Source organism: Pelobates fuscus, chromosome 5 (assembly GCF_036172605.1).
Source record: "Pelobates fuscus isolate aPelFus1 chromosome 5, aPelFus1.pri, whole genome shotgun sequence".
In the NCBI taxonomy this organism is placed as follows: domain Eukaryota; kingdom Metazoa; phylum Chordata; class Amphibia; order Anura; family Pelobatidae; genus Pelobates; species Pelobates fuscus.
Genome location: NC_086321.1, coordinates 216,809,980 through 216,834,101, shown reverse-complemented (window position 1 = coordinate 216,834,101; position 24,122 = coordinate 216,809,980). Strand labels below are relative to the sequence as shown.

Below are 24,122 nucleotides of genomic sequence, written 5' to 3'. Positions count from 1 at the left end.
GTTATGATGCTAGGAGGACCCAGTGTGGACTCTTACCTTCATGATCTAAACCCAAAGTTGCCTCCAGCGACAATCTCAACTCCCACCAGGCAGCATCTGGCTTCTGAAATGTTAGTCTCAGGAAGTGCAGACTACTGCTGGGCAGGGGCGCCGCTGATTGAGAGCGGCAGCTGACTACATTCACAACACTGGTTTGAAAAGAAATGTACTTTTATCAAGCCAGTTTTATGAATAGGGGATCACTAATTGGCTGAGCGCATCACATACTCGCTCTCAGCGTGCCCTGCCTAGCAGCACAATACGATTCCTGAAATTTAAATTTCAGAAGGCGAATGCTGCCTGGAGGAGGGGAGTTTAGCACACCAGGCAACTTTGGAGTTAAACTGTTTGAAAACGGTTTTGCCTCTTGGCACCATAACTTAATTTAGATGAAGTTGTTATGGTGCATAATATGCCTAAACGGTCTCTTTATTCTTCTTAAAACTTATTGCGATGTTTGAGTAAACAGAATTGCAATGTTTATACTGTCTCGGGATTAAGATCAGTAAATCGGCCAATTCTATTACATTGTGATTGGGTAAGACACAATTTTAATGTTTTTTTTTTTTTAATGATGCCCAACATTTCTTAAATGAAATTGTAAATAAAAAGGAAAAATTTCTAATTTATATTTCCATTACACCAACTGTAATAAATAATAGTAACTTCAATAATAGATACTAAAAAGCAGTGGATAGAGATAGATGAGAGAACACACATCCAATTTGGTTCCGGTCATCAAACACAATGAAATGTGAATACTTTAATGTTGCACATAACAGATCTATAGTATAGGCCTATCATACCTAAATTATGTAAGTTACTCCAAACAGCATAACCACGTCAGCATTTTAAAGTGGTCACAGTACAGCTTTTCAACGTGAAATACTGCTTATACAGAGATATTTTATGCTGCTGCTAGAGGTGTAACTCCACCTGTGACAGCTTTCATTGATCAGCCCTGAGTGAGAGTTGACTTTGCAAATGTTAATTTTGTGCATAATCCATGCACAGAAGTGAATGCATTGACAAATAACTCCATCCATATGATAACTGTAGGACAGATAATTAAGATATGTGCTTGTCTAAGAAGGTTTCCCTCTACTCTACAAGCATTTATGAGCATAATCACCACAGTGGGCTCTAGAGGTTAAGACAAATCATAAAGAACACTTAAGAAAAGTTTAATATTATGGTACCACAATGTAACACCATTGTGCTTCATGTGGAAATCAAACTATGTTGCTGTAATCCAATAGCCACCAGAACAAGTACAGCTTAATGTAGTTCTGATGAGTACCTAAAAATTCCTGCAGGGACATACTATAAACAGAGAAATGGTTGCGTTCGCTACTAGATGTGTCTCTAGGCAGCAATGTAACTGATGCATAGAGATGCACTGATTCAATGGGAAAGCATTGGATTGGCTGATATAGTCAATACTGATGATCTCAGCCAAGGAGACCCTATAGTGTTCAGTTAAACACAAAAGAAGCAAACATAGTGGAAATAAACAGGAAAAACTATTATATAAACTACTGATTAAGGTAAATGGTTTGTTTCCATTTTAAAAAAAGAAGGACATTGCGTTTCATATAATGATCAGTTGAGGACCAACATTCTAAAAGTAGAGATTTCACCATTAAAACACAGATTCCTGGTTACTACTCACACTTTGCATCTTCAAATAACCTAGAAAATTCCTACGATGTGTTACAATAGCCTCCAGCAGTAAACTGTATTAGAGCAAAGTTTGGTACACACTAAACCAAATCAGCACATTCCAAAACTTATACGGTTGCCGCTTTTTCTTTTTTTTTTATAGATATGTAATCCAATTCTAGTTTATATCTGGTTATTCATATACATCTAAAATATTCTTATTTTATCTTTCACATGAGATTGGCTTCATTTACTGCAGAGTTGCACATAGTATGTACAACAAAACGCTTAATGTATCACCTATACTTAATGGGGTAAGGTTACATGCTGTAAATTTAAAGCAGGGTTCACTCCAACCGTATTAGCAAGTAGTCGTCAGCAGTCTGCATTTCAGGAATAGTCATAACTAAAAAGTAGTATCAATATCTTAGCCCTTAACTTTTTACTGGCACCTTGTTTAGATTTAATTCTATATGACAACTATTGCTCTTTGGTTTTCAGTATTCTGCATCCTGAAAGGATTATATTGTAAAACAGACAATGTCTTCAAACATGGCATCCTCCTAAGACATAGCAGTAACTTTCTTCTGGCACTAACCTCTACAAACACATGTGAATCTTGTGGTTTAGGGCCTAGCCCATACACACATCAGCAAGAGAACCTTTAAAATACAAATCTGAAGAGTACAATTGATTCTCTATTAACAAAACGCACGCACACATACACACTGCTAATTGAATATCCACCACAAACCAATATATAAATAGACATTTATAAAATCTCAACACGTCTGTGGCATAATAAATAAGGGTAATTGATGCAACCAATAGTTGCCATTGTCACTTCATAAATTCACTGTAATATATAATAAAAAATAAAAAAGTTAAATCCATGCCTACATAGCTTCAAAAATTGAATCATGACTCAAAAATTATATCGTAAACCGCTTTAAAGGGCTCCAGGTTGGTAATGAGAAAATTAGATTTTCTTTTGAGCACTATATATATTTGAAATAAAAAAAAAAAAAAAAGGAAAAAATTTAAAAACACTTTTAGGCATGACACTGGTCTAGTAATCATACTTGGGAAGAAATATGTATGCAAATCAACAGTATCTTGTAGCATGAATGATGTAAGCATCTACATTACAAAGTAGTAAGTTTCATGACACTCCGATAAAAAGGCACTGTTGATTTAAGTCCATGTGTATTCATTGAAGACATTTTCTGTTGCTTCACGTGATTTTGTTTCTTTTTACAGTGCATGATCAGTCCACTTTAGCCAAATTACTACTCGGGCTTACGGGCCACAAAAAAAATGCAATCATAATAGTACTTCATCATCGACAAACTATTTACAGTGTAAGTCGAGGTCACAGATTCTCTTTCTACCTGCAAAGTGATATAATGAAAGATATCAAAAATTACAAAAAGGAAAAACCTTTGCACTACATTTTCTAAGGGCTAGTCTACGTGACAAGTTAACTAAACTGTCCAATGGGGTTTCTCACAATAGCAATATATTATGTTATTTTGTGTTTTGATAGCTATGCCAATTATTAATATTACAATCAGTTGTGTTTGCATGCTTTTTGAAACACAAGTGAAATAGTCACACTACGCTAGATGTACTTGCATTCAGTAATCCAGATGGCACATTGTACAGTTGTTAACCAATTCCACAAATCTCTAAAATATTTTGTGAGTAAGTAATGTAAATGTAGAAAAAATTAAATAAAAACACAAAACAAATAAAAATATGACAGTCACAGGAAAAAAATATATATAAATAACTTAAATAAGCATTTACCTCTATTTGAAATCCATACTGTAGAACAACATTTTTGATATCTTCATAACTTAATTCTATAGAAATTTCATTGGCCAAGTTTTCAAAATGATAAAGAAGTGGTCCTATGCAGAAACAGAAATATGCAATATTTACAAGTTATGCATTCACAGGCATTCAAAGAAACATTTTATAGAGTTTTTTTTTATATGTAAAATGAGGTCATGACTGATTCCTAAGTTATTAATACCCCATCATCGAATATGAAAAAAAAAATATATATATATATATGCTTTCCTCCCCCCACACAGGTTTTTTTTTTTTTTTTTTTTAATATAACAACTTACACATAATTAGTGCTACAGAAAGTTACAACAAAATCAATACATTTTCTCTTGATTTGGGAAATACACCATATAACTAGAAATCACAACTAATTCCCAAATTCATAGATATTGCATTTGCTTTCAGGTTTGTGCCAGTCTTTGAAGAGAGAAAAAAAAAACCCACAAAAGATACCCCTTTATACATTTATGACAAATGATCTGCCTTTTCAGTAATGTGCCAAAATAATTTGTCTGCCATTCAATATAAATGAAGCATTTAATCTGAAGGATTAAAAAAAAAAAAGTTAAGGATACAAAATCACTAATTTGTGAAATAAGCAATAATACAACTTAAATTTATTACACATACTTTGCAGATTACCAGTTTACCATGCTAGCACACAAGAACAAAATCAATGTTCAGATACAAGTTTTTGCTACAAGGTGAAAATAGGGACACGTTTTCAAACTTTGAATTCTCAGATTGCATTAAAGCATCATGTCTAATTTGGGGCACTGTTTACTATAGTTGGCTAGGTCAGATTTTAGTTTTATCACATATGATTAAACCATTGCCACAGTGGATACAAGTGCACACCAAGAATGGATGGATAACAGTCAAAATTTACAGGCAGGTAGGCTCTTACTAGCAATGTTATAGAATTATGAGGAAAAAAAAAAAGTCTATAACAATACATAAAATAAATAGAAAAGAGCTTTACATAAGGCACCCATAAATTCAAAAAGTATTATAGACTGTTTTTTAAATTGGAAAACAGCTTACCTAGGTTTAGCCACAACCCTCCTGGTTTAAGTATTTTCCAGATGGTCTCAATATAGTCAAGGACATTGTGTGCAGTGTCAATAAAGAAACATGTGGCTATGCAATCCCAAGAACCTAAAAAGAAAGTGAGACATATATTCACAATCATAGCATATTACACAAGTACGTGCAAATGATTAATTTAGGAGCTTATTATGCAGAACACAGAGTCTTGAATTAACTTGCCATTTGTATATTTTAGCAGGTAACTAAAGTTCAGGTTCATAGAGAACATTACGTTTTTTGGACCCCGGACATATCACTGTATGTTCGGGTTGGAGTTCGGTGTTCAGCAATTTAATGGCGCGTTTTCAAAGGCTGCAGGGCAGCCAATCAACAAGCATTTGACCATAAATAAAAATTGGGGGGCACTCTGGCTTAAACCCACCAATCAGAGTGCTCTGAGCCTAATTGCGGGGCTGGGCAAGGCTTTATAAGCCTTTCCCCGCCCAGAAGAGCTCAGTCTGCGCGGTGTCCTCCATGGGTGAAATTATATATATTTTTTTTTTTTTACAGGTAGTTAGATAAGGGTCCCCCCTCATTTTTAGGAAGAGGGGAGTAGATAGGGGTAATTTTTTTTTGGGGGGGAGGGGGGTGACTAGGGGTTTGGGGAGGAATTTTTATTTAGGGCCCCCATTTGCCGCTCAGGGGTGGGAAGGAGATTAGGTGTGTCCCCTTGTTATTTAGGGCCCCCATCCACCCACCGCTCAGGGGTGGGGCAGGACGTTAGTTTCCCCCCCCCCTTAGTAATTAAGAGCCCCCACCCGCCGCGCAGGGGTGGGGAGGACAAATTCTTATTTAGGGTATAGCGAGTAGGGGCTGAATTTACTAATACCAAGTAATCTTTACTTAGTATTAGTAAATGTGGCTGAAAGACTGTTACGGTTGCCTCCAGGCTGGTTGAAAGTTGGACCGTAGAAAGGATGCTCCTTGTCAGGATCGGGACAGGGATCCAACACGCAGAGTACAAACAGGTGGTAGGTACGTATACCGGACCTTAGAATGGCCGGACTTAACGTAAGGAGTAAGTAGAGAATGGTCTAGGGACAAGCCGAGGTCGAGGGAACGAGAGGACAGGTAAGCGAGAGACAAGCCGAGTCAAAGGGTAATAGAGATAAACAGGGTAGTACAAACAAGCCGGGTCAGAACCAAAGAGACAACTAGAATACAAGAGCACTGAGTGACTAGACAGGCTAGAACCACGACAGGGCAATGAGCAGATGCCGAAAGCCTTACTTTATACCTTGATTCTAGAGGGTAATCACGCCCCCGACGAGTCCTGATTAGTGCTCGGGACTTGACTGACAGGTCGACCCGGGTTGGCGTCATGACGTCGACTACTGAGCGTCGCGTCATATAAGGAAGTGGATCCCTCGCGGTCGGCTTGTAAATGGCCGAGAGGACCGCGAGGAACGGAAGAAACAACCCCTCTGGGAGGATAAACGTCTAAGTCTCTCACTTCCTCTGAGTTAGAGACTACAGGTACCCTGACACTCCTAGCGCTCACCAAAAGACCATCAGCACCGTAGACACCATAAGTACTGCAGACTCCACGAACCGCTGCTGCTGGGCTAGGATCTCGCCGTCTGCTATCCACCCTGGACCTACGACCAGGCTCCAGTAGGTGAACCTCTTCCTTCTGTAGGAGCGAAGCAGGATCAGGAACAAGAGCTCTTAGAAGAGCTCAGTAGCTAAGGGAGTATGAAGAGCATAGCAATCCCTGTAGTGATTATAGCTGTCCCCTACAAACATGAGTCAAGGAAGCAAGTTAGAGGGTCAAGTTATTCTTTTCCCTGTTGCTCAAGGCCATTATAAAAGTGTTCCAACAAGAATAATTGTAAAATTTCCTCAGCGGTCACGGCTTTACTCCCGTTCATCCAGTGGTTTGCCGCCCTTCGCATTCGGTGTGCCCATTCCATATGCATATCATTGTGCTTCTTTTTCGTGCTACGAAATTGTCGGCGATACGTGTCAGGAGTTACAGCGTATCGCCGCAGGAGTGTGTCCTTGACCATCGTATACTGGATCACCTCCTCTGCACTCCAGGTCCGAAACACTTCCAGTGCTCGCCCGGATAATTTTCCAGACAATATCGTGGGCCACTCTTGGTTGGGAATCTGGTGCAGTGCACATTGTCGCTCGAAGTCTGCCAAATATTCATCAATTCCTGTCTCGTTCTCCAGGAAAGGTCTAAAAGCCGCATAGGGTATCTTTGGCCTCCCAGTGTTCTCTGCAGGAATTACGATCGGGGACGCTTCGGCATTGCGGTGTGCGGTCAGCAGGCTGAGCTCGTGGGCTCTAGCTTTCTGTATGTCCTCGTCTGCTTCTGCCATCAGTTGCTGTACCAGTTCCATAGAGGGGTTCGGCCCATATAGTGAGAACCTCTCCCGAACAATCCTGGTCTTTTCGTCACTAATCATTGTCGGGGTTTCTGCCATCGTGAAGCTCTGATCCAGTTCGGTTAGTTCTGCGATCAGCTCCCTCTTCGGACGGTTGCTTGCGTTCCCACCTCGGCTTTCGAGTAAGTCCTTTAAGCTAGTGCGTTTCAAGTTGTCATAAGCGCTCTCCATCCTCTCCTAGGAAATCCATGACAATCCCACCGCTGCCACCAAATGTTACGGTTACCCCCAGGCTAGCTGGAAGCAGGACCGCTTCGATCGTCTGGATCCCAATGGGGGGGGGGGGGGGAGAGAGGAGAGAGGAGAGAGGAGAGAGGAGAGAGGAGAGAGGAGAGAGGAGAGAGGAGAGAGGAGAGAGGAGAGAGGAGAGAGGAGAGAGGAGAGAGGAGAGAGGAGAGAGGAGAGAGGAGAGAGGAGAGAGGAGAGAGGAGAGAGGAGAGAGGAGAGAGGAGAGAGGAGAGAGGAGAGAGGAGAGAGGAGAGAGGAGAGAGGAGAGAGGAGAGAGGAGAGAGGAGAGAGGAGAGAGGAGAGAGGAGAGAGGAGAGAGGAGAGAGGAGAGAGGAGAGAGGAGAGAGGAGAGAGGAGAGAGGAGAGAGGAGAGAGGAGAGAGAGAGAGAGAGAGAGAGGAGAGAGGAGAGAGGAGAGAGGAGAGAGGAGAGAGGAGAGAGGGAAGAGAGGAAGAGAGGAGAGAGAGGAGAGAGGAGAGAGGAGAGAGGAGAGAGGAGAGAGGAGAGAGGAGAGAGGAGAGAGGAGAGAGGGAGACTGACTTCAGCTAGTCGACCAGAAGAATCCTGTAAATGTAGAACAAACCCACTAGCTATACCCTTTTCCCCACTAAACGAGTCGAGGCTGCGATTTGAAGGTCAAGCAAGAACTGGGTTTAATGGCACATAGGTATCGGTATTTATACAAAATCTCAGGTCCAGGGACAGCCCCCTCTGGACCTGATGGGATACAGGGACAATACAAGTGATCAACCAATAAGAATAAAATGTATTGTTTGAATTTGTTACCGCCCAGCTTGGAGATAATGAATCCAACAATTATTACAATACAATTATCTCCAAGCGCCCAAAATACCACGTTTTCATGCCACATAAAAAGCAGGTTAAAAATACATAACGTCAACATTTTCAGATATAATTCGTGCCTTCCACCATTCATTCTGTAGCCCCGGTCTGGGCGAAATAGTTAACCGAAGAGCGTCCAAAATCCACGAACCATACGCTTGGTTTCCTCATTACAAAGTCCGTTCGTATCTCTGGTCCCGAGCTCGAGATGGCGGCCATGTTTTTAAGTGAAAGAGCGTCCAAAATCCACGAACCATACGCTTGGTTTCCTCATTACAAAGTCTGTTCGTATCTCTGGTCCCGAGCTCGAGATGGCGGCCATGTTTTTAAGTGAGTCAACAGGCAGCGTGACCTCGCCATCAAACTCGTGGAACGAGTAACGGCTAGAGTTGTGTGCGAATCCCCACTCTATTACTGGATGTTTCAGTTGTTCGGGAGACGAACGTAGACCTCCGTGAAGGGGGTACTTAACTCGCAGGGTGGTCAGTCGTTCGGTGATTAGAAAGGTGACCGGGGTTAAGTGGCGGCACACTCCAGGGACCGGGTGGTCCGTTGTTCGTTTAACGAATAGGTGCAAGTAATCCGTTCGTGAGTTGGGTACAAAATTAGAGTACCGAAGCAAAAACATAGCAGGGAAACAACATATCACTTGTCTGTAGTGATTTTTGTAACAAAGACCAATTTAGGTCTTTCAGCCTTTTGGTAGATAGCTCTCTAATACCGTGGGAATTAGGGAGTTATTTACTAAGCGGCTGCTTATTTTATGTTATTTTAAGTGATTTCCACATTTGTTTGCAGGGCACTTGTCCTACTCCTACCCCCATTGTACTTCCTTTTGCAGCCCTCTAGCCCTTTCCAGGAGTTTTTTAGAGCCATTTTTGTGCCCAAGAGTTCGGGTCCCCATTGACTTCAATGGGGTTCAGGATCGGGGTCAAGTTCGAGACTTTTTCAAAGTTCGGCCGAACCCGAACATCCAGGTGTCCGCTCAACTCTACTGAAAAGCAATCACTTTGAGAGCATTTTCCATGGCCTAAAAAAGGTAGCTGCACTAATGTGTACGCATGACATATACTTTTATCAGGGCTTCAAATTTACACTAACCACAAGCCACTGGCAAGTTAAAATTTTGCCTTAGCAAGTAGAAATTCACCAACGGTAAGTGTGACAAAACCTCCAGGCATGTAGTGGCAAGTAGCGTTTAAGACCGGCTATTGGTGCAGAACTTGACAGATTAACATTTTTGACCCTGCTTTTATGATTCTATTTCATCTAATATTTTTACAAGAAAGGAGGGCTGCATGCTTGGACCTGTAATCCAGCACCAGGAAAGTTTACATATTTACACTGTGGTATTCACAACAGTAAAACATCAAGAGAAAGTCCATGTTTGGCAGCATTCTGCTGGGTATGGTGACCTCAAATATGAAGACCTTTGCCTTGAGAAGGAAGTGCATTAGTGTGTCAGTATGAGCCACCAGAGCCGTGTTCTCTGGCAAATATAAACATTCCCAGAAAGTTGGCCTGTAAACTTACTGCAGGACCAATATTGCAGCAAAATGTTAGGATCCATATATAAAACTTGAAGCGATACTATTCACATCAAAAAGTGAACTCACCACTCTCCGTGTAGATTTCCTGAAAGTCTCCAGCAGTCATAGAGAAATTTGAATTTTCTGGAAGGCTTTGAGGATTGACATCAGGGAAATAAGTTGGCCTTATCTGATCTATCGATTTGCGGTTGTTACTAAACTGATGGATCCAAGGATAAAGCTTAAAAGCATTAATTTCAGAACATCTGAAGGAAGGAAAACATAAAAAAAAAAAATACATTAGTGGGGGAAAAGTAAAAAGGGGGAAAAAAGCAACTTACTAAAGTTCAGTTTTATTGTTTTTTTAATATTTATTTAGGTTAATTTTTGCTACCACAAGTGTAGTTTCAGGAATAAAAATGATGCATTATACACATAAGTCTCTTGCATATACCCATGCCAATGTACTCTCCCACGTCTCTCACTGCCTATGGATGTGAGCAGCTGGAGAGATGGTGTTAATGAGGAGGAAAGCCGAATCAGTTTGCCCACAGGGCATCCTGGTAGCAAACAATAGTACAACTCCAACTTTGCCAAGCACTACAGGAGAGAATGCTGGATCTGCAGTAGGGGGGCTGCACCTCAGTGTTAAACCATTCAAAATCACTTAAACATAAGGCAGAAGTAAACTCAATGAAATCAGCCGAATTTTGTAAAAGCAAATTTGGCATTTAGTGAACAGATGCTTCAGTTTTTCCAAGGACGTTCTAGAGTAAGAGATGAACGATAAAATCAATGGGAAATCAAGCCTTGAAAGCAAGTGTCCTAGGGCGAACTCTCCTCTTCAAAGTTTAAAATTGGAGCACTAGCAGGTGCATAAGTGTTAGAATACAAGCTATATATTTATATATCCTGGCTTTCGAACAGAAGTCATTCAAGGACAAGTGATCTCCTTTCAAGAAATTAAAAGTTCAAGGTTTGAGGATATTATGTAGAGGGTATAAGGGAGATTTATATTTTGCTCTGCAGATTTTATTTTTGTACCCTCCGAGCCCATTACAGATCTTCTATAAAAAATAGTATGACTGACTCAAACCAGGAAATTATTGGGGTCAGCTACCAAAATAATCTGAAGACAGGTAAAAATGTTCAAAAACTACCAAGTCATTTCCCTGGCATGGAGTCAGATATTATACAGTTTTGTGTGTAATTTTTCGCAAGTATATATTTCCCTATTTTGTATGTTAAAAAAAAAAAAAAAAAAAAAAAGCATTTCTTGACATTCAACACACCCAATTTTTAATCATATCATGGCACAGAAGTTTGAGATACTCAATTTATTTGATCTTCTATTATTAACCCTAGAAAAAAGTGTGCAGTTTTATATGTGACAACAAGTCTGTACAATAATATATATAGAGATATCTCTCTATCTATATTTTTTTTTAAGCAAAAATTATTAAAATTTCATACCTATTGAGTACAAAATTGGAAGAGAAGAGCATGAAGAAACTCCATTCATTTCCTTGACAAGAATACCCATGATTAGCAATTTCCCATGCTAACCTACCAAGTCCTGCACCAGGGACCAGGATTTTGATATTGGAGGCATCACTAAAATAAATAAAAAAAAGAAAAGATGGAACACTTGTATCATTAGAATGCACTTTTACATATAATTATTTTTTATAAATGCAAGGAAAACTAATACTGTAAATTGAAAGAAATATTTTATTAAAGGGACACTACAGATCCCTACAGCACTTTGGCTTGCTGAAAAGCTTTATTTTGGAAATAGTGCAGGTTTCATTAGAAATTGCCCCTTTGTAAATTAACCTGGTTACACCACCTGTTTTTTCAAGCAGACAACAGGCCCTGTTACTTCCTGGTTTGGTTATTTGCACTGAACTCAAGAGGCAGCAACTGCTCAGAGCACTTGCCTTGCAAAGACTGCATTGTATATCCACAAAAGTGTACAGGTTTAGAATGAGGAGGGCTTGCAAAGGAGGAAGATAAAACATTTGCAGTTTTTGCCAGCTGTTTTTAGATACATCACCAATGAATTAATGCATACTTAAATGTATGCAAGTTTTTATTTGAAGTACATCTACTAAACGGCGATTTTTATTTGTGGGGTGTGCCTTTAACTATGGAATCTTACAGCAGTTTCTTAACTACTGTATACACATACCAGTCTAGGGAGATGTGCGCTGGAATCTGCTAAATACAGTAAGGGTTTATTAACCCTTATAGTCCTGAAGGGCAAGCGGACTATAATGCTAGGAACACAACTTTTCATTTCCAGCACTATACACCCTATTCCAAATGATCATGCAAATTCTATTTAAGTGTCACAAAGATTAAATATTTCGTTTTTCAGTTTAATTCATGGATGGCATTGTGTCTCAGGGCTCTTTGATCACTGAAAACATTCTCGGACACCTGTGATAATTAGATTGGCAGGGGAGCCCAATTTAAAGGAAAAACTACTAAAGGAGGGTGTTCCACATAATTAAGCAGAGCACCATTTTCATGCAATATGGGGAAGAAAAAGAATCTCTCTGCTGCCGAAAAGAGTGAAATAGTTCAATGTCTTGGACGAGGTATGAAAACGATATTTCACGAATCCTTAAGCATGATCATCGCACTATTAAGAGATTTGTGGCTGATTCAGAGCACAGACGGGTTCGTGCAGATAAAGGCACATTGAGGAAGATTTCTGCCAGATCCATGCATCGGATCAAGAGAGCAGCAGATTTTTGAAGCTGCTGGTGCCTCTGGAGTCCCACGGACATCAAGGTGTAGAATCCTCCAGAGTCTTGCAACTGTGCATAAACCTTCTATTCGGCCACCACTAACCAATGCTCACAAGCAGAAACGGCTGCATTGGGCAGAAAAATACATGAAGACTAATTTTCAAACAGTCCTGTTCACTGATCAGTGCCGTGCAACCCTGGATGGTCCAGATGGATGGAGTAGTGGATGGTTGGTGGACGGCCATCCTGTTCCAACAAGGCTGCGACGTCAGCAAGACGGTGGTGGAGTCATGTTTTGGGCCGGATTCATTGGAAGCGAGCTGGTCGGCCCCTTTATGGTTCCCAAAGGTGTAAAGATGACCTCTGCAAAGTATGTGGAGTTTCTGACTGACCACTTTATTTCCTGGTACAGAAGGAAGAACTATGCTTTCCGTAATAAAATCATCTTCATGCATGACAATGCACCATCTCATGTTGCAAAGCATACCTCTGCATCAATGGCTGCTATGGGGATAAAAGGAGAGAAAGTCATGGTGTGGCCTCCATCCTCCCCTGACCTCAATCCTATTGAGAACCTTTGGAGCATCCTCAAGCAAAAGATCTATGAGTTTGGGAGGCAGTTTACATCCAAACAGCAGCTCTGGGAGGCTATTCTGACATCTTGCAAACAAATTCAAGCAGAAACTGTCCAAAAATGGATGCAAGACTTGTGAAGCTGCTATCAAATAAGGGGTCCTATATTAAAATGTAACGTGACCTGTTAAAGTGTTGTTATAATAGCTTTTGATTTCAGTAAATATGCTGCAAGCACAACAAATGACAATTTTCAGTTCTTTACAATCTATAAAGTGTTTTGAAACTTACTGTGCGTAATAATTTGGAACAGTGCAGTGTAAGTTTATATGTTTTAAAAAAAAAATACTGTTATCATTAGGAGGTTTGTTCAATAAAATTTGAATTCTACTCTATAATAGTTGATAACATGAGAATTATGCAGACTGTTATTTACATCAATTATTTAGGTAAATGAGATATCATGTGCATAATAATTTGGAACAGGGTGTAGTATCCCTTAAATAAAGCAGAGATCACTGCTTAATTTTCTGGCGTTTAGGTTTTAGGTCACGGTTTATGCAGCCATATACAAACCTCACCTGTTTTATTGTTACAGCACAGTGGGTATACTTTAGAAGATCTTATCTGTCACCATGTTAATTGGACTTTAAAAACTCACACTCACACTCTGCAGGCAGTGCCAGAGACAATAACGTCTAAAGAAAACCAACTGTGCAATATGGGAAGTTAGAACATTTAAAACAGCGGGAGTAAGTGTGGCAGATAATGGATCAATGAGACTGCAGGGGGATGATTCATACACATACACCAAAAATCGTAAATTAAGTTAAAGTTGCTTTGGTGCTCCATTTGATGTAAGAGTGTCCCTTTAATACCTACTAGAGATTTATGCAGAACTCTAAAACCAAAGTAACAAATAAAACACACATTATGTAAGCACCTTCACCAATAATAAAACCATTTCAAGGTATGATGGCACCACAATAACATACTGGAGAAAGCTCCATCATAAGACATCACACTATTTCACCACTATAACAAATTTAAATAAATTACCATCTATCCATCGGATAATATTTAAGAATCTCACTGATGATCGGCTGATAGCAAGCATCTCTCTCCAACTTGCCATCTTCACTCCAATCTCTCACAAATTGCTTTATGGTGGATTTCAGTTTGTCCATGTCAAAGGTTGATGCAGGAGTGGCTTTCCTATAACCCTGTATGATAAAAGGCAGAATTATAGGTCAATTCTTTGATCTGTAGAAAGTGTCCAACTGTTGCAAATTCGGAGGGGAAGTCACGATTTTCGGGTCTTGCCCCCACCTTTGTTCTCTGGTGCCCTGCTTTTAGAAAACACAAGTGAACTGTCGAATAAATATCGCGAGTGCATCAATAGATGCGCTCGCGTTAGGACTACGTCACTAGGACCCTGCAGGAAGCACTGAAATAGTGCTCCTTGCAGGGTCAGCCATCAGTGGGCTGGCCAAAAAGATTGGTAGGCAACCAAGTTTGTTGACACTTGTCAGATAAATTGTGTCTGAAACTCTGCCCAAATTTACTGCCTAGATTGAAAATAAACGGAGGAGAATCAGGAAAAGTAAATGATAGAAATTCAGTGCTATCATCGCATAAACGTCAGGAAAGCAAAAAAGTATTCCTGACTCAATAATGGTAAAAACAATGTTTAGGCACGGCCCCCCATCGTCTCCCTTAAAAAGGTATTTGCTCTACTTTTTTCCAGCGATGCGTCAGTCTCACTGCAGCTGGCATCACCACAAATGTCGAGATCAAAGTTGATGATCTAAGCCAAGCCAATACTTTCCTATAGGAAAGTATTGGGAGGTTTTTACAGAGAGGGTAGTGGATGCATGGTATAGCCTTCCAGCTGAAGCTGTGCAGTGAGGGAGTTTAAGCATGTGTGGGATAGGCATAAGGTCAGGGACTAATTAAAGTATTTGGAAAATTGGACAGACTAGATAGGCCAAATGGTTCTTATCTGCCGTCACATTCTGTTTCTATTGCACATGTGTGGAAAAAAGCTGCACCGCACCAATCAGTATCTCCTCATAGAGATGCATTGAGTCAAGGCATCTCTGTGGGGAACTTTGAGTGTCTCCATACAGAGCTTGAAGATATTGAACTTCAGTGCTACACACTGCAAAATATTGACCAAGATTGCACCTCTGGGGCCATCTGAGTGAGTGACTGCCACTAGAGGTGTTACTAGGCAGCATTGTAAACTGACTATTCCCTGAAAAAGCATTGTTTACATTGAAAAGCCTGCAACAACAGACACCAGAACAACTACAGTAAGCTGCAGTTGTTCTGCGGACTATAGTGAAAAGTTAGAGTGGGTGGAGGGATAAAGGAGAACATTTAACTTTGAGCTTTTAAAGATCAAATTCAGGATGGTCAGACAAAGGATTAAACCTCCATCCCCTTTAATGAAGTCTGCTCAATATGAGGCGTTGAAAAAGGTCCCTAATGGAATTATAGTACATAGCTAGAAAAGTCAATATGTAACAAAATATCTTGATGGGGAGCAGGCCTAACCATTATGGAGATCAGACACACTTTGTGAGCTCCTCACCTAATCCTAGAATTGTATATGCAAACTGACTACCATTACTCTCAATGTACCCAATTCATGGATCACCTGTCTCCTGAACTTATTGGGGTGCCCCCTCGTCAAGTGCACTGAGAATTTCTGTTTTGTTTTTTATAATCAGGGCAGCTCCAGTGAGGCATACCACAAATCTGAAGGGAGAGAGGCCGCTCCCACATTCCACAGCATTAGACCCTCGTACCTGCACGGAGCTTAATCTCACCACCCCCATCCCCCCCATTTGGATCGGCAGTACTTATCCCTGTCCTTACCAGCCTGCCCCCCTCATACCTCTGCTGAATCCTGAAGGCCGCATCTGCATCAGCCAGCAGCTCTCAGAACACAGGCCAATACAGCCTGGGAAAGTCCAGCATGGCTCTATGGAGCAAACGTGGAGGTAGTTGGAGATTTTCAACTGCTTCTGGGCAGCCATAGAGATACGCACAGCTACAGTTCTGCCCTGACAAATCATGGGTGGCATGAGAAGCAGTGGCTGGGGATGGTGACCCTCAGACGTAGCCTCAACAAAGAAGCATATTACTCCAATCTTGCCAGTCTTCCAGGCAAACTTCCTGCTGAATTTGTATTTAGGCATTGAACCAAGTCTACAGGGTGTGCAGGCCAAGGTGGTTATTTAAGCACTGGATTTCTATTATTTACGTTTTGTGATTTCCCTCCGCTTATTTTCATTCTGGGCAGTAAATTTGTCATGCTTTAACCTCAACATGGCCTTAAATGCCCAGTGCCTGCACTGAACTCCTCGTGCTCATTCGAATCTTGAGATGGTTAGCTGAGCCAGCGTATTTTAACTGGCTAACACATACAACGGATTGCACCTCTAGGAATGTAGGCAGGTCTGCCTCACTTGTTTACTCCTCTACAATGCCCATCACGCTTAGCACATTACCTGTACAAATATAAAAAGGCACACACAATGTTTCTTGATTTAATTGCCTAGATTGTTTATCCTTGCTTGTTTAGCAAGTGTTTGCCTAACAATTAACACATTTTTTTAAAAAAAAATAAATCTTGTATATTGTATAAAGTTTCTTAATTCAAGAGTATATCATTTCTATATATTACAACATATGTTTGAAGTCAAATTTCAATTTACATATATTAACAAACTTCTATAAGTTTGTATCTCTCAGTCAGCCGTCTAAAGTGATATTGAAGCCAATTTCCTAGGTGCACAAGAACTTTTTTATAGGAGGGAAAAAAATAAAGTATATTCACTGTGATGGTCAACACAAAACTATACAGATAATAGGGGCAGCGTATTGCAAAATATCTTGCTGTGCCAAGCTCAAATATAAGTTTATCGGTCTACAAGACCAAACTCAGCAGGGACCTACATTTCCCATAAAGATCGCACAGCTCATCCTCAAAACCATCCAACTCATCCTAACCTAATAAAAGCATAACACAAAAAGGGTCATACATGCACTTCTGTGCTTTAATTCACCTATGTCAAGAGCCCAAGGGAAATTGAACAAGTGCAGTGCACACTTCAAGTATTAAAGTATTAAAAATCAGTGCCCTTCTCCCTTTAGAATAACCATAATAAATCACTCTTGCCATCTAAGGGCAGGATCACGTATGGGCTAATAAAGTCTCAGATAGGAGATCAAAATCATGGCATGGATATCTGTCAATGGCAAAACAGGGTTTTGTATTACCTCCTTGAAAAATAGCCTGGCTAGGTAACCATGGTATAATCTATCATACGGATTACAAGGGTGAGAGACCCTAAACAATAGACTCACACAGGTTCACAATATTGTCCAGTGAGGTAGGATTATATGCAGAGACAAGAAAAGTAGAGTGCTGCAGTCTAGACTAATCAATTGAAACAAAAGTCTGTCATGGTAAAAGTTCCCTAAAGTGTACACTGCATGCTCAATCAGTGAGAGGAAACCCAATCGTGCTTACTGTATAACAGACTGCCCTTTAGAGCCAGATTTATAAACCTGTGATACAGGTGGACCTTAAGGTTCCCCAGGAAGCAGCCGACTGTGTGCAAAGGCAAAATAGACACCGGCTTACCTGTACAGGAGATACCTACTCTGCCTAATTACAGTGTCTGGCTTTAGCCAGGTGATGAGGGAGCTGAAATCTGTGCTCCGTCAGCACTGCTCCCTCATGCAACCTGCGATGATACCGGGTGCCAGGTTATGACTTCACTCCGACTAAGGCATCACTAAAGAGCATAAGGGAGCAGAGCAAGAACACACTAGACCCCAGGGAAAGGATCCACTCCAAAATGTAGTGAGGTGGACGTAAAGGGACACTATAGTTACCCAGACCACTTCACCACAGGTCTGGGTAAACTGCCTCAGTGCCCTTAACCCAGCAACCTAAAACATTGCAATTTTAGAGAGACTGCAATGGTTACATTCCAGGGTTAAGACTGCCTCTAGGGGCTACCAGATAACCACGAAAGGCGCTTCCGGCTATTTCGCTGTACATCCTCACGCTGTGCAAAAGGACATCCAGCATCTTCAAACCCCCCACAGGAAAGCACAGATTCAATTGGGAAGGCCTAATGCACATACTCGCTATGCAAGCATATTAGGTTTCCCCTCATGATTTCGTCTGTGGAGGCGGAAACCAAGCCAGAACGGAGGGACTTCGGTGTGGGAATTGGATAAAATGTTGTTTAACCCTTTCACTGCGATGAGGCGTTTTGGCATAGAGATACTATAGTGTTAGAAATACAGCTTTGTATTCCTTTAAATAAAAGTACAAAATGATAGTTTGCGTGAGAAAATGTGTGTCTGCCAGAGTGTGTCACTAATTATGCATGCATTCTATTTCAATGTTGTGACTTTTATACTTCAGATCAATAGTCCATACACTCCTCCTTAGATTCACAATATGTCATATTTACTATAAGAATATTCTTTACTACTTTCAATCAGGCTTGTTCTGCAATATGGGATAATGCTAAATATCACCGTCTACAGGTTTCATTTAGTATTTAAAAATCAACAGAAATTACTTTCTCAAGGAAGGAGTACTTGGGATTTGTTTTGTCAAATCAAAGACTTACTTATAACCCATTATGTAATATGATTTGTACAGTGAAACCATCAATGTGATCACTTATAGTGGAAGATTTATGCATATCAATTAACTTTTTAGAAAAATCACATATACATATACACACACACACTGGTTGTGTCAACCAAGCATACATGTATGGTATAAGGAGCCACAAGATGTGCAAAAAGGTGTGTTAGTAAAAATGTGTGTTATTTTTTTTTTTCATTTTTTACACACCTTGGTGCACCTATATCAAAGGTTCACATTTTTGCACCACCTATTTATTTTTTATATAGAAACATAGAAAGTGACTGCAGATGAGAACAATTTGGCCCATCTAGTCTGCCCAATTTTCGAAATGTCATCAGTCCCTGGCCTTATTTTATAGCCTTATGCCTAAATTCCTTCACTGTGTTAGCTTTCCAGCTGAAGTGGTAGAGGTTATTTCAATGAGTCCACTACCCTCTCTGTAAAGTAATACATCCTAAAATTATTTTTAAACCTTTGCCCCTCTAATTTAAGACTATGTCCCCTTGTTGTAAAAGATTTTCCTTCTTTTAAATATAGTCTCTTCCTTTACTGTGTTGATTCCCTTTATGTGTTTAAATGTTTCTATCATATCGCCCGTCTCGTCTTCCCTCCAAGCTATACATGGATTTATGATCCAATCTTATTCCCTGGCTCTCCAGATGAATACGTGTCAATCTCATAACTACTGTATATATAAATGCTAGAATTGCTAAGCCCTACTACGCTATGTCAAATAAGATATGCAGAGGAAGATTATGAACCCGTAGTGCATAGACTGGCTTACATTGATTCCATATTCTTTGTTTTCAAACATGTTCGTGCAATCATCAACAATCATCTTCAAAATTTCTTGATTGTGATCAATGCATTTACGGATGCTGTCCAGGTTAAAAAGGAAGTTAGGGAGCATTTTCTGTTGATTCTTTGGCAAGGACTTAAACTGTGATTCTGTGCGATTCACCCTTTCATGACTGTGGGATCTGAAAGTTACAAAAGATCAAAATATCATTAGAATCCAGTCTCATGAAAGCTAAACTACCAACCAATAATTCAAATTTTCGATATAATAATCTGCCATCAAGTTCACAAATCACAACATGTGTAAATATAAAATACCATAACATCAGCTATACAGCATGTGCCACATAATACCAAAGGAGCATGACTGACATTTTTAAAACCTCAGCTTTACATACAACCAACACAGATAAAACCACCAAAAATATATACCTGCCATATATATGGCTAACATAGCTTAAAGAGTTTCTCCAAGAGTCATAACCACTACAGGCTGCTGTAGTGCTTGTGATGCCAGGAGTACTCAGTAAGGAGGGAAACCATATTGCAACCAAATGCCCTCTTTTGGTGGCATTCCCCCTCCCCTTTAAATCAAGGAACCACTTGGCTTAAAGGGACACTATAGTCACCAAAACAACTTTAGCTTAACAAAGCTGTTTTGGTCTATACATCATACCCTTGCAGTCCCACTGCTCAATTCCCAGCCAATTAGGAGTTAAATCACAGTTTATGCAGCCGTTGTCACGACTCTCTGCATGTGACTTACACTGCTTTCCTAAACACTTCCTGTAAAGAGTCATCTAATGTTTATATGTCCTTTATTGCAAATTCTGTTTAATTTAAAATGTCTTATCTACTGCACAGTAAATAGCGTGCTAGACCCTGCAGGAGCCTCCTGTATGTAAGTTACATCTGGTTGAAAATGAAACCATTTTGTTCTCATGCAGGCTGTGCGAGTCACAGAGAAGGTAGATGTGGCTAGGGTCCATGAACACAAAAGAGGGAAGAGAAAGGTAAGAGTTTAACCCCTTTAGCCCGGCGAGAGTGGGACACCGAGGGTGGGACCTAAAAACCCTATAGTGCCAGGAAAACAAGTTTGTTTAACTGGCACTATAGTGGTCCTTTATCTCCTAAGTGGCAGAGAGACTCCAGAGGCATGATCTATACACAAACAGTGCTTCAGTAAACTAAAGTCGTTTCGGTGAGTATAGTGTCCCTTTAATGCAAAAATAATAAATAGGGTTCAGTTAAAAAAAAATCACTTGAATCAAGTAAAAGCATAAAGCTGAAAAATAAATTAAAGCAGAACATGCTTCTACAGAAGAAATGAATATGATTCTTCTCTAAAAGAAGCCTTGCATGGCAGCACAGCAATGTCATCACATGCGTCCTGTATCCAATTGTTTTGCATCATACAAGCATCAGACTGGCTAAGAGATTATAAGGAAGGATCTTAAAACAGGAGTAACAAAGTTACCATGAGAGATCCACTTACTGCTCGATTACAGGCAAGCTACCTTTTTACTTACAGGTACTGAGGAAAGCCTTGTGACCCAGGAGACTCCACAAAAATCCAGCATTAGTACTACTTTTTTTTGAGGGGAGGGGGGAAGCCATACCAACATTGGCTGTCTGGCACCAGCATATTGTGTTGTGCATGCTGGAATAATTTAATAAATTTGCAAAGGAATAGCATTAGCCACCAAGACCTCATGTTTAGGGCTTGCTAATGGTACCCCAAAGACCCGGAATTACAACCCCAGCAGTAGTGAGGTTAATGTGCATAGGTTTATAGTGCAAAACTACACATACAAACTTCAGACACCATGACCACTTAACATCTCTAAACTGGTAATAGAGCCATGAAGCAAATTCAGCAGCATTTCATGAACAAATCCAACTTGGTAGTATGTGTGTAATGACCTCCATAATTTAAGGGGGGATTTGCAAAAAGGAACACACTATGGTAACAATCAAGCAGGTCATGCCAATTTAGGAAGTGGATTTGGGTCTTCCATTAACCCCTTTCTTTTCTTATACCCCTTTTTTTGTAGACAAGGGCTGCTATAAATGGGTATTGATAGTAGCAGAGAGACAAGTTTATAAGAAGTGTCAATAACAGTGGAAGCCCAGGAACAATAAGTAGCATTCATTAAAAGGGAATTGCCATAAATGGCAATCCAGCAACTAGCAGCATAACAGATAGACAGATAGATTTACAGCAATCATTGCCATGCCCTACTCTATGTATAATAATAATAATAATAATAATAATAATAATAATCAGTGCTCACCCATAGCAGGAGAACGTGTTGATAATCTTCCAGAAGTGCTCTCTTTCCAGAGCCTCCTCCTCCTCGGGGCTCTTCTTCTGCCGCCTCTCGGTGCACACACAGATCTCCAGCTCCTCGTCCTCCGCGCCGGGGCTCTCCGCAGTCCGGACATTGCTGTTCTGACAGTTTACTACCTCCTCCAGCCCGGCCGAGTCTCTCCGTCTCCTGCGAGCCAGCATGTCCCCGGGTGACTGTCCCCAGCGCTCTGCAGCCGGGGCAGCGCTCCGCCAATGGTTTATATATCGCCGCGTTCGGGTCACGCTGGGTTAAACCCACAAAGGCAGGCACCCCCCCCCAGGAAGGAGGTATCGCGATACCCACAGAGCGCAATGTTCTGGGCCACGTGACCGGCCAGCCCTCTGTGGATGTCAGCTAGCGAACTGCGGCTCGGCGAGAGCGCGCTCCACGACTCGCCACTTGAAGGCTTTGTTGGGTCGCTGGCATGACATCACTGGGAAGCGACCGCGCACGTGAGCTGCAGCCCTAGCAACCAGCAGGAATACGGACAAAAGCGGCGTCGGGCGACTTAGAGGAGGCGCAACACGTTATCACCAAGGGGCAGTCACCAAGATCTCACACACACTGCCGGAGAGATACAGCATTACTAATACACACACACACACACACACACACCTAGACAGATACAGCATTACACACACACACACACACACCTAGACAGATACAGCATTACACACACACACACACACACACACACCTAGACAGATACAGCATTACACACACACACACACACCTAGACAGATACAGCATTACACACACACACACACACACACACACCTAGACAGATACAGCATTACTAACACACACACACACACACACCTAGACAGATACAGCATTACTAACACACACACACACACACACCTAGACAGATACAGCATTACTAACACACACACACACACCTAGACAGATACAGCATTACTAACACACACACACACACACCTAGACAGATACAGCATTACTAACACACACACACACACCTAGACAGATACAGCATTACTAACACACACACACACACACACACCTAGACAGATACAGCATTACTAACACACACACACACACCTAGACAGATACAGCATTACTAACACACACACACACACCTAGACAGATACAGCATTACTAACACACACACACACACCTAGACAGATACAGCATTACTAACACACACACACACACACACACCTAGACAGATACAGCATTACTAACACACACACACACACACACCTAGACAGATACAGCATTACTAACACACACACACACACACCTAGACAGATACAGCATTACTAACACACACACACACACACACACACCTAGACAGATACAGCATTACTAACACACACACACACACACACCTAGACAGATACAGCATTACTAACACACACACACACCTAGACAGATACAGCATTACTAACACACACACACACACACACACCTAGACAGATACAGCATTACTAACACACACACACACACACCTAGACAGATACAGCATTACTAACACACACACACACACACACACACACACACAGCATTACTAATACACACACACACCTAGACAGATACAGCATTACTAATACACACACACACACACACACACCTAGACAGATACAGCATTACTAATACACACACACACCTAGACAGATACAGCATTACTAATACACACACACACACACACACCTAGACAGATACAGCATTACTAATACACACACACACACACACCTAGACAGATACAGCATTACTAATACACACACACACACACACACACCTAGACAGATACAGCATTACTAATACACACACACACACACACACTGCCAGACAGATACAGCATTACTAATACACACACACACACACACACCTAGACAGATACAGCATTACTAATACACACACACACACACACACCTAGACAGATACAGCATTACTAATACACACACACACACACACACACACACCTAGACAGATACAGCATTACTAATACACACACACACACACACACACCTAGACAGATACAGCATTACTAATACACACACACACACACACACACACCTAGACAGATACAGCATTACTAATACACACACACACACACACCTAGACAGATACAGCATTACTAATACACACACACACACACACCTAGACAGATACAGCATTACTAATACACACACACACACACACCTAGACAGATACAGCATTACTAATACACACACACACACACACACACACCTAGACAGATACAGCATTACTAATACACACACACACACACACCTAGACAGATACAGCATTACTAATACACACACACACACACACACCTAGACAGATACAGCATTACTAATA

At 40.8% G+C, this 24,122-nt stretch overlaps 1 protein-coding gene across 1 annotated transcript; it reads right to left on the bottom strand.

Annotated features, from left to right (window-relative positions):
• Positions 1–2,755: 2,755 nt before the first annotated feature.
• Positions 2,756–22,198, bottom strand: CARNMT1 (carnosine N-methyltransferase 1). Its single transcript, XM_063455031.1, has 8 exons — positions 21,744–22,198; positions 19,436–19,631; positions 14,025–14,188; positions 11,110–11,250; positions 9,724–9,902; positions 4,600–4,713; positions 3,511–3,614; positions 2,756–3,092 (listed from the first exon to the last, which is right to left on the bottom strand). The coding sequence occupies exons 1-8, from the start codon at positions 21,959–21,961 to the stop codon at positions 2,991–2,993; spliced, it is 1,218 nt and encodes a 405-aa protein (XP_063311101.1). The 5' UTR covers positions 21,962–22,198; the 3' UTR covers positions 2,756–2,990.
• Between the last annotated feature and the right edge of the window lie 1,924 nt (positions 22,199–24,122).

Excerpts from the sequence above, each read along its gene's own strand:
- CARNMT1 (XM_063455031.1), bottom strand. The coding sequence starts at position 21,961 with ATGCTGGCTCGCAGGAGACGGAGAGACTCGGCCGGGCTGGAGGAGGTA. Across the intron at positions 4,714-9,723 it reads GGAAATCTACACGGAGAGTG|GTTCTTGGGATTGCATAGCC; the intron begins GTGAGTTCACTT and ends CTTTCTTTTTAG. Across the intron at positions 3,093-3,510 it reads AGTATGGATTTCAAATAGAG|GTAGAAAGAGAATCTGTGAC; the intron begins GTAAATGCTTAT and ends ATCACTTTGCAG.